This window comes from Stegostoma tigrinum, chromosome 20 (assembly GCF_030684315.1).
Source record: "Stegostoma tigrinum isolate sSteTig4 chromosome 20, sSteTig4.hap1, whole genome shotgun sequence".
Classification (NCBI taxonomy): Eukaryota; Metazoa; Chordata; class Chondrichthyes; order Orectolobiformes; family Stegostomatidae; genus Stegostoma; species Stegostoma tigrinum.
In genome coordinates this window covers 13,205,020-13,221,018 of record NC_081373.1, presented here as the reverse complement: position 1 = coordinate 13,221,018, position 15,999 = coordinate 13,205,020, and the positions used below count along the sequence as shown (strand labels likewise).

Here is a 15,999-nt window from a genome sequence, read left to right as displayed (position 1 = left end):
TGTGCAGCCACAGGAAGGGGATGTCTAGATTCTTCCAAGGAGTCAAAAAGTTTCCACTTTTTTCTCAGGTCATTAACTATCATGAAATAAACTCCACAAGGGTCTGCTATCTTATGATGTGCTCCCCAAAGTGGAGAAGATGATTTCCTGGGAATGCAGGAGAAACTCAACAGGTCTGGCGGTATCTGTGGAGAGAGAAACAAGTAACATTTATAGTCCGGTGTAACTCTTCTTCAGAATCTTGTGTTTATTTTAGATGTCCAACATTATTTTGGGATCATTGCTTAAAAACCATGGGTCACCCATTTAAGAGAGAGATGAGGCATAAGATTTTTCTCTTCAAGAGATGTGAGCTTTTGAATTCGCTTTCGAAACAAGTGGTTGAAGCTGAGTGTTCGAATATCTTTAAGGTAGAGGTTCTTGCTAAACAAAGTGGGTGATATCAGGGGTAGGTGGGCAAGTGAATTGGATCAAATTCATGATCTTACTAACTGCCAGAGCAGGCTCTAAGGGCTGATGGTCTACTCCAGCTCCTAGTTCATATGAATTGAGTTCTGGATTTATGCTCGAGGTGACTCCAGAGCAGTCTCCCTGCCTCAAGGTGAAGCCCAGCATGGTTTAGAGTCAAGGCCCAGCGTGGACTGCAGGTTGGGTGCCAGTGTGGGCTGGGTCAGAAGAACTGTCATTCTGAACTTTTTATTTCTCTAGTTTGCTAATTTATTCTTACAATCTGTAATGCGGGACTTCTTATTTCTTTATTTTTCTCATTTTTATCTCTCTAAGAACTTGTACTGAAGAACTTGTACTGAAGAATCTATACCTAGGTGCCTTGTAACTAAGATGTTGCTGTAAGTGGCAACTTGTAAACTTTGCACAGTATTCATGTGAGTACATATGACAAAAAACTAATTCAATTCAATTCAATAATTGATCACTGAAAACTTTACAAATAAAACTGACCTTTACGGACACAGTCAATCTTGCAGGTTAAGCTAGGATGGGCAGAATGAAGGCTCAGTGGTTAGCAGTGCTGACCTGGGTTCGATTCCACCCTCGGGCAACTGTCTGTGTGGAGTTTGCACATTCTCTCTGTGTCTGCGTGGGTTTCCTCCAGATGCTCCAGTTTCCTCCCACAGTGCAAAGATGTGCAGGTTAGGTGGATTGGCCATGCTAAATTGCCTGTAGTGTCCAGGGATGTGTAGATTAGATGGATTATAGGAGAATGGGTCTGGGTGGGATGTCTCAGTCAGTGTGGACTTGTGGGGCCGAAGGGCCTGCTTCCACACGGTAGGGATTCTATGGATCTATGGATGACACTCCCTAGGGCAGAGAAGGCAAGATCTTCAAAATTACATAGGGTTCTCAAGAAGTAAAATAAGGAGAAACTGTTTTCCCCTTGAAGGAGTGTTGGTAACCAGAGGACTAACAGACTGAAAATAATTGGTGCAAGGACCAGGAGAGATGAGAGGATTTATTTTATACAATGGGTTATAATCAGGAACATACTGACAGATGGTGCAAGTTGGTTCAAAATTAACTTTCAGCAAGGAGACAAACAAGAATTTAAAAATGAAAGATTTGCAGGGTTGCAGGAGGGTGAGCACTGCATTGTGGCCTGCAAAAGACCAACCGTTTCTCTAGTTGCAATCAATCATATCAACCAGAGCATCCCAGAACCATCTGCTTTAGTCCTGCACTCAATGGTACAGGGTCTGAACGGGATCTCTGTGATAGGACAAGTACCACTGAGTCTTTGCTAGTCACACACTCTGGTTTTAAACATGGGTAAGGTTTGTGAGTGAGCCAAGCTCCCACTGATGCCCCCAAGCAGCTGGCATCATATAACAATGGGCATTCCTGACCACAGCTGATGATCGAAACCAGCTGAGGGTAACATCAACTTCCTGCGTGTCAATAGGGGATTATTCACTCACTGAGTCTGATACAATCCAAGGCACACATTGTCCCAGTTAGAGGACAAGGGCTCTCAAGACACATCCAAAGCAAGTTGGTGACAAAGTGGACATGTGCCAGATCACCTCACAAAACTAAGTAACATCCCATCATAAGCAAACCTTGTTGCAAATTCCTTACAGTACATATGACTGACACAACATTGTACCTGATCCTTGGCATCACAAAGAAAACGTGTGTCTTCATCCACGAGATTGAAGTGGTTGCACAATGTAATGCTGCACAGTACATAAGGTGGGGTCCTGTATGCCACCTACCATGACTAAGATGTCCTGACTGGTACTCCTGCTAAAGCCATTCATCTGTTCTGTCTCTTTGTGAGCTTCCTTGTTCTTCTTTCCTTCCATCTTCCTCTGCGCATCCTTCAGGCCTTGCATCATATGTCGCTCGAACTTGGCATAAATCGTTTGCGTTTTATCAACATCATTCAAATCCCACAGATGTTTTGCCTCCAGGGGTTTTCTGTATCCCATCAGCATCATGCTGTCGACAAATGTTAACATATTAATGACAGCCTACTGTCAAATTCAAAGCATGATAAAACTCCAAAGTCTGGACGCATTTCCTGTGTTTACCAATTCTCTTCAGAAAGGTACAATTGAATCTGCCCCCCCCATCAAACTTTAATCCCACAGTTTTTTGTTAAGAAGGCATACAGTGTTTTAGCTTTTATTAATAGAGGGATCGAGTTCCGGAACCAAGAGGTTATGGTGAAGCTGCACAAAACTCTGGTGCGGCCGCACTTGGAGTATTGTGTACAGTTCTGGTCACCGCATTATAAGAAGGATGTGGAAGCTTAGGAAAGGGTGCAGAGGAGATTTACTAGGATGTTGCCTGGTATGGAGGGAAGGTCTTAGGAGGAAAGGCTGAGGGACTTGAGGCTGTTTTCATTAGAGAGAAGAAGGTTGAGAGGTGACTTAATTGAAACATATAAAATAATCAGCGGGTTAGATAGGGTGGATAAGGAGAGCCTTTTTCAGAGGATGGTGATGGCGAGCAAGAGTGGGCATAGCTTTAAATTGAGGGGTGAAAGATATAGGACAGATGTCAGAGGTAGTTTCTTTACTCAGAGAGTAGTAAGGGAATGGAACGCTTTGCCTGCAACGGTAGTAGATTCGCAAACTTTAGGTACATTTAAGTCGTCATTGGACAAGCATATGGATGTACATGGAATAGTGTAGGTTAGAAGGGCTTGAGATCGGTATGATGGGTCGGCACAACATCGAGGGCTGAAGGGCCTGTACTGTGCTGTAATGTTCTATGTTCTATGTTCTATGTTCTAAAGTGGCCTTTATACATTCCTAAAATTTCCCGGAACCTAGAATTTGAAGGGTTTCCCTTACCTGGAGAACCAATGGAATGTTATTTCACTGAGGAAGGATGCAGATATTTGTGGATTCTGAAAAAAAAGACAATATTTGTATTTAATACAAGTTGAACTCAAAGACAGCTCCTGACATATGGTAGCCCAAGAAATGAAGCTGGACATCGTGCCCATCAGATGAGGTCTGCACATGACCACACAAATCAGGAACAAATTAGAATTCTGGCTAATCTACACTTCCTCTTCAACTCACCAACCTGGATGAACTCAGCAGTGTGGAGGAAGCTTTAGTCTGCATATAACTTCGTGTTGTACCTATTCTGAGAAAGTTAAATGGGGACAATGTAGAAAAGGCTTTAAGTTATACCTAACAGCTAACCCCATGCTGTACCTGTTCTGGAAACAGTGTAGACGGTTGTTTAATTTCACTTTAAAAGAATACAGCAAGTTTTACTGTGTAACTAACACACCTGTTCTGGTAAGTGTTTGATGGGGACACTGTAGGTGGAGCCTTACTCGGTGGACAACTCCAAGCTGTCTCTGTCCTGGGAGTTTTGATGTGAATAATGCGGAGGTAACTTTACTCTGTATCTAACTCCATACTGCCCTTGTCCTGAGAGTGTTTGATGGGGATAGGGCAGAAAAAATTTTACTCCGTATCTAACCCCATGTTGTACCTGTTCTGATAGTGTTTGTATATAGTAGAGGCGGCTTTACTTTCAGAGTAAAGGAGTGAAGGCAGTTTTACTTTGCGGTTAAAGAGTAGAGTGAGCTTTACTCTGTAGCTAACTCCATGCCATACCTGTTCAGAGAGTGTTTGGTGGGAACAATGCAGGGAGAGCTTTACTGGCAGTTTAATTTCAGTTTAAGAGAGTACAGGGAGCATTGCTCTGTCTCACCCCTGAGATGGAAAGCTTTGGGAGCAGTAATTCCCTCAAGCAAAAATTTTAAAACTGACCTTCTTTGCAGCAGCTTTATCTTCTGGAGATACATCAGAAATACAGGAAACAATGAAGGAAATCCATTCAAGACAGTAGGAGATACAAAACAATGAGACGCGTGGCAGATCAGGAGGGCTTCCCTGGAGAGAGGCGAGACAGGAGGGAAAACAATCAGCAGGTTAGCGCTGTGGCTGAGAATTGAAACGTTTGCGGAGCGCCCAACATTTCAAATCACGAACACTGTTTGCTCGCGCAATTTCCATCCCCATGACACTCAGCACACAGTGCAAATGGTCTGTTCTCTATCCCCATGACACAGAACACACAGTGCAAATGCTCCATTCTCTATCCCCATCACACTGAGCACACGGTGCAAATGGCCCATTCTCTATCCCCATGACACTGAGCACACGGTGCAAATGGCCCATTCTCTATCCCCATGACGCTGAGCACATGGTGCAAATGGCCCATACTCTGGAGTGCAGAATTTGCTTTGTTGAGAAAACAAGACACAGCAGTAGTGATGTTTTTTTCAGATGTCCAGGCTTGGTGTGCAGTCCATCAAAGTTGATTTTCGTAGATTTACCTGAATGCTTTGTAGAGCTGGAGTTTAGAACATAGAACATAGAACATTACAGCACAGTACAGGCCCTTCGGCCCTCGATGTTGTGCTGTTTGATGGTTCCCCTTGCCACCATTGAATCTGGGGCATGTGGTCGAGGTATTGCTGAGGGCATATCTCAAGTGCTCTCATATGTCACTGATACAGAGTTTCATTGGAGTTTACAACTGCAGGGATCAGATAGCTCAGGTGGTTGCTTGACTGGTTTGCAATGCAATAGTGTGGGTTCAATTCCCACACCAGCTGAGATTAACATGAAAGATTCCCCTTCCTGGGCGGCATCGTGGTACAATGGTTAGCACTGCAGCCTCACAGTGCCAGGGACCCAGGTTCAATTCCACCCTCAGGTAACTATCTGAGAGGAGTTTGCACATTCTCCCTGCATCTGGCTGGGATCCCACTGGGTACCCTGGTTTCCTTCCACAGTCCAAAGAGATGTACAGGTTAGGTGCATTTGCCATGCTAAATTTCCCCATAGTGTGCAGGTTAGGTGGGTTAGCCAGCACGGTCACAGGCATAGTTGGGTGGGTCTGAGTAGGATGCTCTTCAGAGGGTCAGCGTGGACTCAATGGGCTGAATGACCTGCTTCCAAACTGTAGGGATTCTATGGCTCTCAACCTCTCCCCTTGACAGGGTGTGGTGAACCTCAGGCTAAACTACCACCATTTGTGTGTGTCTCTCTCACTCTATTGAGAAAGCAGCCCTATGGCTCCTTCCAGTTCGGAGAGTGGTAATGATGACTATGATGCATACAACTGTTGACCTTCAGAGGCCTCTGTTATCACAGCGGGTGGAATGAATGATTGACTTTTGGCCAAGCGTCCAGACAGGAGCTCAGAAGTTGGAGCCAGTTCACTATCACCCACATTGTGAACTCTTCCACTGCCAAACATGAAAAAAAATCCCTTACCTTACCGCCCCCCCCCACAGTAACCACGCGTCATACCTCTCTAACTGCCAGTCTGATTAGAGTCTGCAGCATAAAGATACCACACAGAATGGACAGCAGCCAGAATATGAAGAGGTAAGGGGAGTTCTTTTCATTCGCTCGCCTTCTGCTTTCATGGATAAGCAACACCATCAACTACAAAAAGAAGAGTGTAAGTCAAAATGAATGGGATGTCCCAGTACTGCAGACACAATCCATCCTTTCCCCACAGAACATCAGAGAAAACAGCTGGGCGTTCATTAGAATGATATCTTTCCTTCTCAACCTCTCCCTTCACTTAGGTGCGGTGACCCTCTCTCAGTTGTCTTTCTCTAAAGAGAGAGTGCAGCCCTACAGTCTTCCGGGACTACGGTGACTACATTAAGTTTATGTTACCATTCAGAAGGAGAGCATTTGATTTCTATAGCCTCTGAAATTGCTCCAATTCGACTGACACACCCTATGTCCCCATGTTCGGGGCGGCATGGTGGCTCAGTGGTTAGCACTGCTGCCTCACAGCGCCAGGGACCTGGGTTCGATTCCAGCCTTGGATGACTGTCTGTGTAGAGGTTCCACATTCTCCCCATGTCTGCATGGGTTTCCTCTAGGTGCTCCAGTTTTCTCCCACAGTCCAAAGATGTGCAGCCTAGGTGGATTGGCCATGCTAAATTGCCTGTAGCATTCAGGGATGTGTAGATTAGGGGGACGGGTCTGGGTGGGATGCTCTGTGGTTCAGTGTGGACTTGTTGGGCCGAAGGGCCTGTTTCCACACTGTAAGGATTCTATGATAAAGCTCAGCACCCTTTGGCTTTTCTCAGTCAGGTACATATCCAGTTCCCTTTCAAAAGCATTGGACCTACTTCTCTACCATTCCAGGCAGGACATTCCACATCACATCAAATTTTATGCTTAAGAATATCTCTCACACAATTAATTTTGCCAATTATCTAAAACCTGTTCCCCCCAAGATTGTCCAACACCGCGCCCCCCCCCCATCATCAGTGAAAACAATTTCTATTTATTTACCCAATCATTTGGAAAATCTCCGTTTAATCTCACTTTAGCTACACCCCTGTACAGCAAACAACCTCGAGTTCTCAAGTCTCTCCACATTTCTGAACTGAAGAGCTTGGTCAACCTGCCCTGCACCTTCTCTGCGTCAATTCTGTGCCGCCGTTTCAAAAAGACAAAAAAATGGGACAGCAAGACCTGGGGAGACTGTGCAGCACATTCCTGGCTGTATCTGAGCAAGCATCTCTCTCAGTTCAGAGTCAGAAAGTTATGGGTCAGATACTATGCCTGCCAAAACGTGAAAGGGTGCAGAACACATTTACAAGGATGTTGGCAGGGTTGGAGGGTGTGAGCTACAGGGAAAGGCTGGGGCTTTTTTCCCTGGAGTATCAGAGGGGTGACTTTTTTCCCTGGAGCATGAGGGGTGACTTTATAGAGATTTATAAAATAATGAGGGGTATGGATAGGGTGAATAGCTAACGCCTTTTTCCCATGGTAGGAGGGTTCAAAACATAGGCTTAAACTGAGAGGAAAAAATATAAACAGGACCTGAGGGGAACTTTTTCATGCAGATGGTGGTGCATGTATGGAATGAGCTGCCAGAGGAGGTGATGGAGGCTGGTACAATTACAGCATTTAAGAGGCATCTGGATGTGTTCATGAATAAGAAGGGATTATATGAATAATGGCCAAATGCTGGCAAATGGGACTAAATCAGTTTAGGAAAGCTGGTCAGCATGGACATGTTGGAACGAGAGGTCAATTTCTGTGCTGTACAACTCTATGATGAGAGCTCATGATCCAGGCTGAAATCCCAGTGGATTACAGAGGACTCAGGCAGCGAGACTTTCCAATTTGCAAGAAGACCCAGGTGTGATGCCTCCTTAAGACGACTGTCAGTACTTATCCTGTTGAGATACTTGCCTTTGAGACACATTGCATGTAATGCTAATTGATTCTTACCCAAGTTGCTGTGTAAATGGAAGGGTTCACATAGAGAACCAGAGGATTCAGCCTGTCAGGTGTGGAGTCCCTGTAGTCACCATAGTCTTCTAACACTGTGATAATCAACCCAATGGCAGAGGTCAGCAGCAGCAAGAAAGCAAGGACCTGTTAGAAGAATAAGGAACAAGTTCACTAAACATGTGTCCTTCACTAACATTCCTGTTCTCAGTTGTGGAGAGCCACAGATTTTGTCTGTCTCTCTCTATCTTTCTCTTTCTCTCTCTCTCTCTATCTCTCCGCCCCTCCCACATGAACACAGAGCCACCACTAGAGTGATTTCCCACCCCTGCCGGTCCTTGCCCTGACGTAAAGATACTGAGTCTTAGCCACATCTGATATCAGAGGCAGGTTAGGTATTAAGGAATTTGATTAAGTGACCATTCTTTTAAGTGCTTAAAGGAGATAGTGTAGAGGTAGCTCTACTCTGCATCTAATCCTAAGCAGTGAGTGTTCTGGGGTCAGTATAGATGCAACTTTACACTGTGCTGTACCTGCCCTGGGAGTGTTTGATGGGGACAGTGTCGAGGAAGCTTTAATGTCGTTTTAAAAGAGTAGTGGAAGTTTTACCCCATACCTAGCCCGAGCACCATCCAATGTCAAGTGAGTTTTATCAGTGCTTGGTGATAATGGAAAGAAGTACTTCACTTTATGTCAATATATTAAATCCTGATGTCTGCTGCTATTTTATCCCATAGCAGATGCTGAAGAGTGACAGCCCAGTATTATAGTGAGGGGTTACAGTGACAGCCCATGGTTACAGTGAGACATTACAGTGACTGCCCAGTGTTACAGTGAGGGGTTATAGTGACTTCCCAGAGTTACAGTGAGGGGTTACTGAGACTGCCCAGTGTTACAGTGAGGGGTTACAGTGACTGCCCACAGTTACAGTGAGTAGTCACAGTGACTGCCCAATGTAACAGTGAGAGGTGGCTGAAACTGCCCAGTGTTCCAGTGAGGAGTTACAGTGATTACCCAGTGTTACAGTGACAGTGAGGGGTTACAGAGATTGTCCATGGTTACAGTGAAGCATTACAGTGCCAACCCAGTGTTACAGTGATGCCCAATGTTACAGTGAGGGAGGAGAGTGATGCCCAGCATTACAGTGAGGGTTACAGTGATGCCCAGTGTTACAGTGAGGGGCTACAATGACTGCCCAGTGTTACAGTGAGGGTGTATGGTGCACACATAACATAACAATCTCCACATTTTCCTCAACCATGACATCCTCATCTCTTTCTCAGATTGCCATGATTTCTTCCCTCTTTGTTCTTGTGATTTTCCCTTTCCACATCGCCCAGGCCCATCCTTTGTTTCTTTACTGTTCCCACTACCTAGTCCTTTTGCTTCCATCAACCTATTTTTCTATTTCATCTCCCCTGCCTTTGTCGTGTTGTGCACACCTCCTTTTTGCTCTTCCCTCCTTTATCCCTGTTTCCTCTCTCTGATCATGTGCCCGATCTGTGTAATCTCTATTAGCTCAATGAAAGATCGCAGGCCTGAAACTTTAATTCTGTTTTCCTGTCTCCACAGGTGCATTTCTAGCATTTTTCTTTTGCTTTTATTTCACCCGTGTTTTGCTTTTGTGCATTTAGGTACTTCGGGGGGGGGGGGGTACAAATATTCATAAAACATCATAATTTTCTGAGTATTGCTTGCGATACATTATTATGTCACCACATCAATTGTTTCAAGCTATAACCCACGGCGGACATTTTTAAAGTTTTTTGTTGTGAGTGAGGCCGAGGATGAATGAGAGATGAAGTGAGGTCACCTGCTTTATGAGGTAGAGTTTGGAATATCTGACCCCTCTTCGTTTGGCCTTGAATAAGGGTGAGAGTTGCCATGGTGCACAGGCCCAAAGAAATCCCAGAGGAATCCACACCAGAACAGTCTGCTCCAAGCACACCGGCAAGTCAGGATCTGGTCTGTCCACGTACGAATCATTCTGAACAAGAAGGCACATCACCTCAGAATCACAACATCATAAGAGACAGGAACAAGAATAGGGGAGATAACAAAGTGTGGAGCTGGATGCACACAGCAGGCCAAGTAGCATCTTAGGAGCACAAAAGCTGACGTTTCAGGCCTAAACCCTACTTTTAAGGTCTTAGTGAAAATTTGTAGCTCAGGTTATGGATGTGGGTGTTTGTTTGCTCACTGAGCCAGCTGTTGTATGGGGTGCAGACATTTTGTTACCATTCTAGGCAACATCATCAGTGCGCCTTCTAATCAAATTGTTGGTGTTCTGCCCCATTCCGAATTTATATGACCTACTGGTTTGGCGTGTCATGTCACTTCCGGTTCTGTTCTTTTAGTAGTGGTCTGTATACGGGATCTATTTCCATGTGTTTGTTAATGGAGTCCTGTGTTGAAACCCAAGCCTCCAGAAATACCCCGTTGTTCGCTTATCCCAGTGTAGTCACTTTGTCCCAGTCAAACTGATGGCCCTCACTGTATGTTGGTAATCAAGACAAGTAAATATTGGTCATGTCTCTTTGCTGCCAGCTGGTGGTCATGTATCCTGGTCATTAGTTCTCTCCCCATTTCTCCATCATAATGTTTATTGCACTTGCTGCATGGAATTCTATACATTATATTAGTCCTGTTTACTGGATTAACATGATATACAAAATCCCATGCAGTGACTGCAATGAACATTATGATGGAGAAATAGAGAGGGAGCTGACGATCAGGATACATGACCACCAGCTGGCAGCAAAGAGGCATGACCAATATTCAACTATCTTGTGGAGTTTTGTGAAGGTGACAGGGATCTCAGCCATCAGCTGTTTCCTGAAGGCCCACCACATCACGTCCAACGCAAGCAATTGTTAGGGCAGTGGCAGGCCTTCCCTTAGGACCAGGATCCTCCAGGCAAGAAATCCTTCCAAATGTCAATCCCCCTATCAATCAGAGGCTGGCAGCTCCATTGAACAACAGCGCCTTTGGGAAACAGTGGCCACTGCCGGTACAACACCCAAGACCTCAGAGCATTGCTGAAACCCTGGACAGAGGTGGTTGTGCAGGGATGTAGGTCACAGGGAGGAGGGGTCTGAGGGTTGAAGGCAGTAAGGGCATGGAGGTGTCTCTCAGCAGGCTTCTACCTTCTGGGTTTTGACCCTTGGTTAGGCACCTGACAACAAGCAGCCACCACTTCTCCCATCCTTAGAGCCCACAAGTTAATACCACACAGATTCACTTACTGTGCTCTCCAGGTGAGAAGTCCCCAGCCTGCTTTTGGGGTTAACAGCAGAGGCACTGGGATGATGCCCTTAAATGGGCAATAATTTGCCACTTGAAAGACTTCAATTGGCAGGATAGCAGGAAGTCTATCAGTCAACCACCTCCCACCCATGCTTGATCTTAAGCTATCTTTACCTGCAATCTCAAGGTGAAGTTTGTTCTAGTGATATCACTATTATTCACATTGATATGGATAAAATAGTCACTCATTTATTAATCGATTTCATGGGGTTAATGACCAGTTAATGTCTATTTGATGCAATGATCTTAATGACTCATGGATTGAGCATAAACTCCACCAAATGCCAAAGTCTCTGGCATATTACCAAATGCACTCCTTAAATGTCGATATTGGAGCAGTACAGTCAATAATGGAAGGTAACAGAATCTCTAGAATGGATACTGCATGAGCAGTCAATGACGCGTTTAGATTTGAACTTATATCACCATGACCTCACTGGTGATCTCTGTCAATGCAGCAGGTTCAGTTCAGAAACTCATTGCTCCCTTGAACTAAAGGATCAGGCTGTGAAGGAAGAGCTGATGGAGGCACCCAAAATGATAAAGGGTTTTTGACAGAGTAAGGAGAAACTGTCTTGACATTCAACAAACAAAGGACACAGGTTTCAAGATAACTGGGACAGAACCAGAGAGACAGATTCAGAGAGATGAGATTTAAAATTCAAAAAGCTGTCGATGTTAGGAACGCACTGAGTGAAAAGGCAATGAAAGCAGATCCAATAGTAACATTCATTAGATAGGAAATTTGAACTTTGATGGCATAATGGGTTAAATGGACTCCTTCCATACCAATACATTCAATGATTCCATACATCAAAAGTTTCGAACCATAACCCAGGCTGATTCTATACTGCAGTACTGAGGGTACACAGCATTGCAGGAGAAACGAAAATAGAAATTGCTGGAAAAGCTTGGAATGTCTGGCAGCGTCTGTGGAGAGAAAACAGAGTTGACATTTCAGATCAAGTGATCCCTCCTCAGAACTGATGGTAGCTGGGAAAACGTCAGTTAATATGCAGAAGGTAGGGTGGGGGAGGCGAAAAGGAGTAAACGATAGGTGAGGATAGAGACCAAGGAGATAGGAGAACAGTTTGACAGACAAAGGAGTTGATAATGATCTGACTAGGTGAGTGAATAGCTGTTAATGGGATAACAAAGTGTAGAGCTGGATGTTATCACATAGTCTGCTATTATACGTAACCCATTATTAGCCACTAACAGTTCCCATTAACAGCTTCAGAGGTAGTAAGAACTGCCAATTCTGGAGTCTGAGATAACCAGGTGTGGAGCTGGAGGAACACAGCAGACCAGGTAGTATCGGAGGAGCAGGAAAGCTGACGCTTCAGGTCGCGACCCTTCTTCAGAAATGGGGAAGGGGAAGGGGGCTCTGAAATAACCTGAGAGAGGGGAGCCTCCCAGTCAACTGGAGAGCAGACTGAAGATCAGCCTGACATCATCTCTGCAACACCTTTAACAATCTCAGATCATCTCGAAGTACCCATTCAAAAGGAGTCACTGTATAGTATGGTGGGGAAGTTTGCATGAAATTCGGTCTGAACCACTGATCAAATGGTTTGTTTCTGTGATTTTGCATATCTGACAGATAAATACATGATGTAGGACACAGAAGAGAACTCCCCATGGTTTCTTCAAAATTACGGCCGAGCATTTCCACATGTGGCAGAAGCAAGTTCAATGGAAGCATTCAAGAGTGCATTGGATGGTTATTAAGATCAAAATGGCATGCGGGGATATGTGGAAAAAGCAGGAGATTGCGCCCAGAGGACAGGATGCAGGCATAGTGGGCCAGATGATTTCCTTCTGCACTGTAACAATTTTATACCAACCACCCACAGCACAGTCACGGCCACAGATTCTCACATATGATTGAACTATTAACCCACAGGCAGAATCAACACAATCAGGGATTGAAATAGCTGGAGAGACCTCTTCTGATCATGCAATGTTGATGTGCACAGAGAGACAAAAAATCTATTTGGTTTTGTTTTCCTAAAGGTACAGTGAAAAAAAAATAAATTAACGGGGAACAGTCATTCATTTACAGCAAGCCCCCTGTCCAAGTACATTCAATATTATCCTGTACCATACTCCGTCTATTTCTTCTTCCAGAGTGGGTACATGATTTCTTCTAGTCTAGTGAAGAAAATGGTAGAAATATTTTGATTGTTAAACCTTTCTGAGTAAACACATGAAGATAAGGGTGAGAGATGGCTATTCAGTCGATCAATGATCACAGGTCCACCTGTGTAACCTGTGCACCCTCAAGATAACTGCTGATTTATTCAACAGCTCCTAGGGAAGGCAAAACTCTAACATTTTACTTTTTTTTATTCATTCACAGAATGAGGGTGTCACTGGCTAGGCCAGCATTTACTGCCCATCCCTAATTGCCCAAGGGCAGTTATGAGTTGGCAAAAGCAACTTAATGTGGATAATTGTGAGGTGCAATGAGATGTGGGTATCATGGTGGAAGAGTTACTGAAGGTTGGCGTGCAGGTGCAGCAGGCAGTGAGGAAAGCTAATGGCATGCTGGCTTTCACAGCAAGAGGATTTGCATATTGCGGTAGGGAGGTCTTGCTGCAGTTATACAGCACCTTAGTGAGACCACACCTTGTGCATCGTGTGCAGTTTTGGTGTCCTAGTCCGAGGAAGGGCATTCTTGCTATGCAGAGAGTCCAGCTAAGGTTTACCAGACTGATTCCTGGGATGGCAGGACTGACATATGAGGAAAGACTGGATCGACTGGGCTTGTAATTTAGAAGAACGAGCAGGATCTCATAGAAACATACAAAATCCTAACAGAACTAAACAAGCTAGATATTGGATAAATGTTCCCCATGTTGGAGATGTCCAGAACTAGGGATCACACTCTAAGAATAAGGGGTAAGCCATTCAAGGCTGAAATGAGGAAGAATTTCATTACTCAGAGTTGTGAACCTGTGGAATTCTCTACCACAGAAAGCAGTTGGGGCCAGTTCATTAGGTATATTCAAGAGGGAGCTGGACATGGCCCTTGCAGCTAAAGTGGATCAAGGGGTATGGGGAGAGGTTGGGAATGGGATTGCATGATCCGCCATGATCGTATAGAATGGTTGTGCAGGCATGTGGGGCTGAGTGGCCTACTCCTGCACCTACTTCTTACGTTTCAAAGTAACCACACAGCTCTGGTTCCAGAGTCACAAGTAGGCAAGACCAGGTAAGTGTGGCAGTTTCTTTCCCTAAAGACATGAGTGAATAAGATGGGTTGTTACAGGAACTGACATTAGTTTAGCAATTAGACTCAGTCTAGCTTTTCATCGAATTCAAAGTCCACCATCTGTCATGTTGGGATTTGAAACCAGGATCCCAGCACATTACCTGGGTCTATGGATTAACAGTCCAGCAATAACGCCACTAGGCCATCACCTCCCCTACTACTCCCTGTGCTCATAAATTACATATCATGTCTCCAAGACATGATGTATATAGCCTGTCACCCCTCAATTGGAAGAAAGCAGTCCAATATACTCACCTTTTCTCAGTACTATAGAAATCCATATCCACCTACAGATCGATGGTGACCAGACTTCAGTCAGTCATAGTGTACAGCCTTGAAACATTCTCTCCTTTTCTCCTGTGCAGCCCCTTCCTACTCAATCTACTGTAAACACATAATAACCCGGTACTCCTGAACGATCTTGTCATCTCAGCTATGGGCATGGATTTCTCTCACCGCTGACTGCAAGAGGTCTGGGTTCAAGTTTCACCCCAAAGACGAGCAAATAATCCAGTCTGATGTACCCAGTACTGAGTATGCAGTAACGAGGGAGTGCAGCATTGTTGAAGGTCCCAACTTGTATGAAATATTAAACTGAGATCCTATCTGACCTCTCAGCTAGATGTGAAAGACTGTAAAGAGCATGGGGAATCTCCCCATGTGAATATTCAACCCATATCACTAAAACAAACAGTCTGGTCATTTCATGTTGTTGTTTGCAGGAGCTTGCTGTGAGCAAATTGGCTGTATTTCCTATACTAAAACAGTGACAAATGAATCCTTCATTGGCTGTAACACGAGATGTTCTGAGATATTTGTGAGGGTGGTGCAAAGCTCAATAGAAATACATTTTTCTAAAAAGTCAATCAATGTAATCCCCAACTAAAGGCAGGGATTGACATGTAGGGAAACACATAGTGAGATCACTTACCCAAAAGGTGGAACCACAGTACTCATCCAGCATCGACGACATGGTTTGGTCTCTCCCGGTAGCGTGCTCAGAATGACTATTACACAGCAGGACTCTCCAATAAAATGACTCACCACCAAAAACAACAGCAAGCTTGACCATGAGTCGGCAAAAAAACAAAGACGGAGCGGGAGGGGGAGTGGGAGCTAATGTAGAAACGATACCAGATCACCTACCTGAGGACTGGTGGACACTGTATGGTGAGCAGAGTCTAACAAATTCAAAGCCACTTCTGTTAATATTTAATTGCAGCTTCTTCGTTTTATACAACTTGCCATTTTGTTTTCAAGGGGCTACTTTCATTGGGTGAGGTGGAGAGAATGATTACCTATCTGTTGGTCCCCCACAGCTCAGCAACAAAATGGTGCAAACCACATTGTGTTCTTTTGAAGGGGCTATGGATGCGCTTTGTGGGTCCATCTCACTTTAAACTGATTCTTTTCGTTCAAAACCTACGCCAGCAAGGACTGAAACAGCATTGTCAAGTTAATTATTAGAAACCATTATCTTTTTCTTCTGTAAATTTCTCTGTCTAATCTGCCTGTACATTCAATTGGACTTTAAAACCTTAGAAGTTGGAACATTGGACGTTACACTTTCAGCCGTGTAACCCAATTCGCAATTAACCTTTCAACAAAGTAACATTTAGCGTGAGGTAAAATGTAGGATCTAGTTCCCTTTCA

The 15,999-nt window shown here is 44.4% G+C and overlaps 1 protein-coding gene across 1 annotated transcript in view; it reads right to left on the bottom strand.

Moving 5' to 3' along the window:
• Window positions 1–15,736, bottom strand: part of abcc2 (ATP-binding cassette, sub-family C (CFTR/MRP), member 2) — a 63,517-nt gene extending 47,781 nt beyond the window's left edge. Inside the window, exons 1-7 of the mRNA XM_059653010.1 lie at window positions 15,278–15,736; window positions 9,577–9,750; window positions 7,764–7,910; window positions 5,808–5,945; window positions 4,257–4,379; window positions 3,318–3,373; window positions 2,232–2,457 (exon numbers count right to left, since the gene is read on the bottom strand). Of these exons, the coding sequence (XP_059508993.1) occupies window positions 2,232–2,457; window positions 3,318–3,373; window positions 4,257–4,379; window positions 5,808–5,945; window positions 7,764–7,910; window positions 9,577–9,750; window positions 15,278–15,418 (1,005 nt within the window). The 5' untranslated portion in view covers window positions 15,419–15,736. The remainder of the gene's footprint in view (window positions 1–2,231; window positions 2,458–3,317; window positions 3,374–4,256; window positions 4,380–5,807; window positions 5,946–7,763; window positions 7,911–9,576; window positions 9,751–15,277) is intronic.
• Window positions 15,737–15,999: the final 263 nt, after the last annotated feature.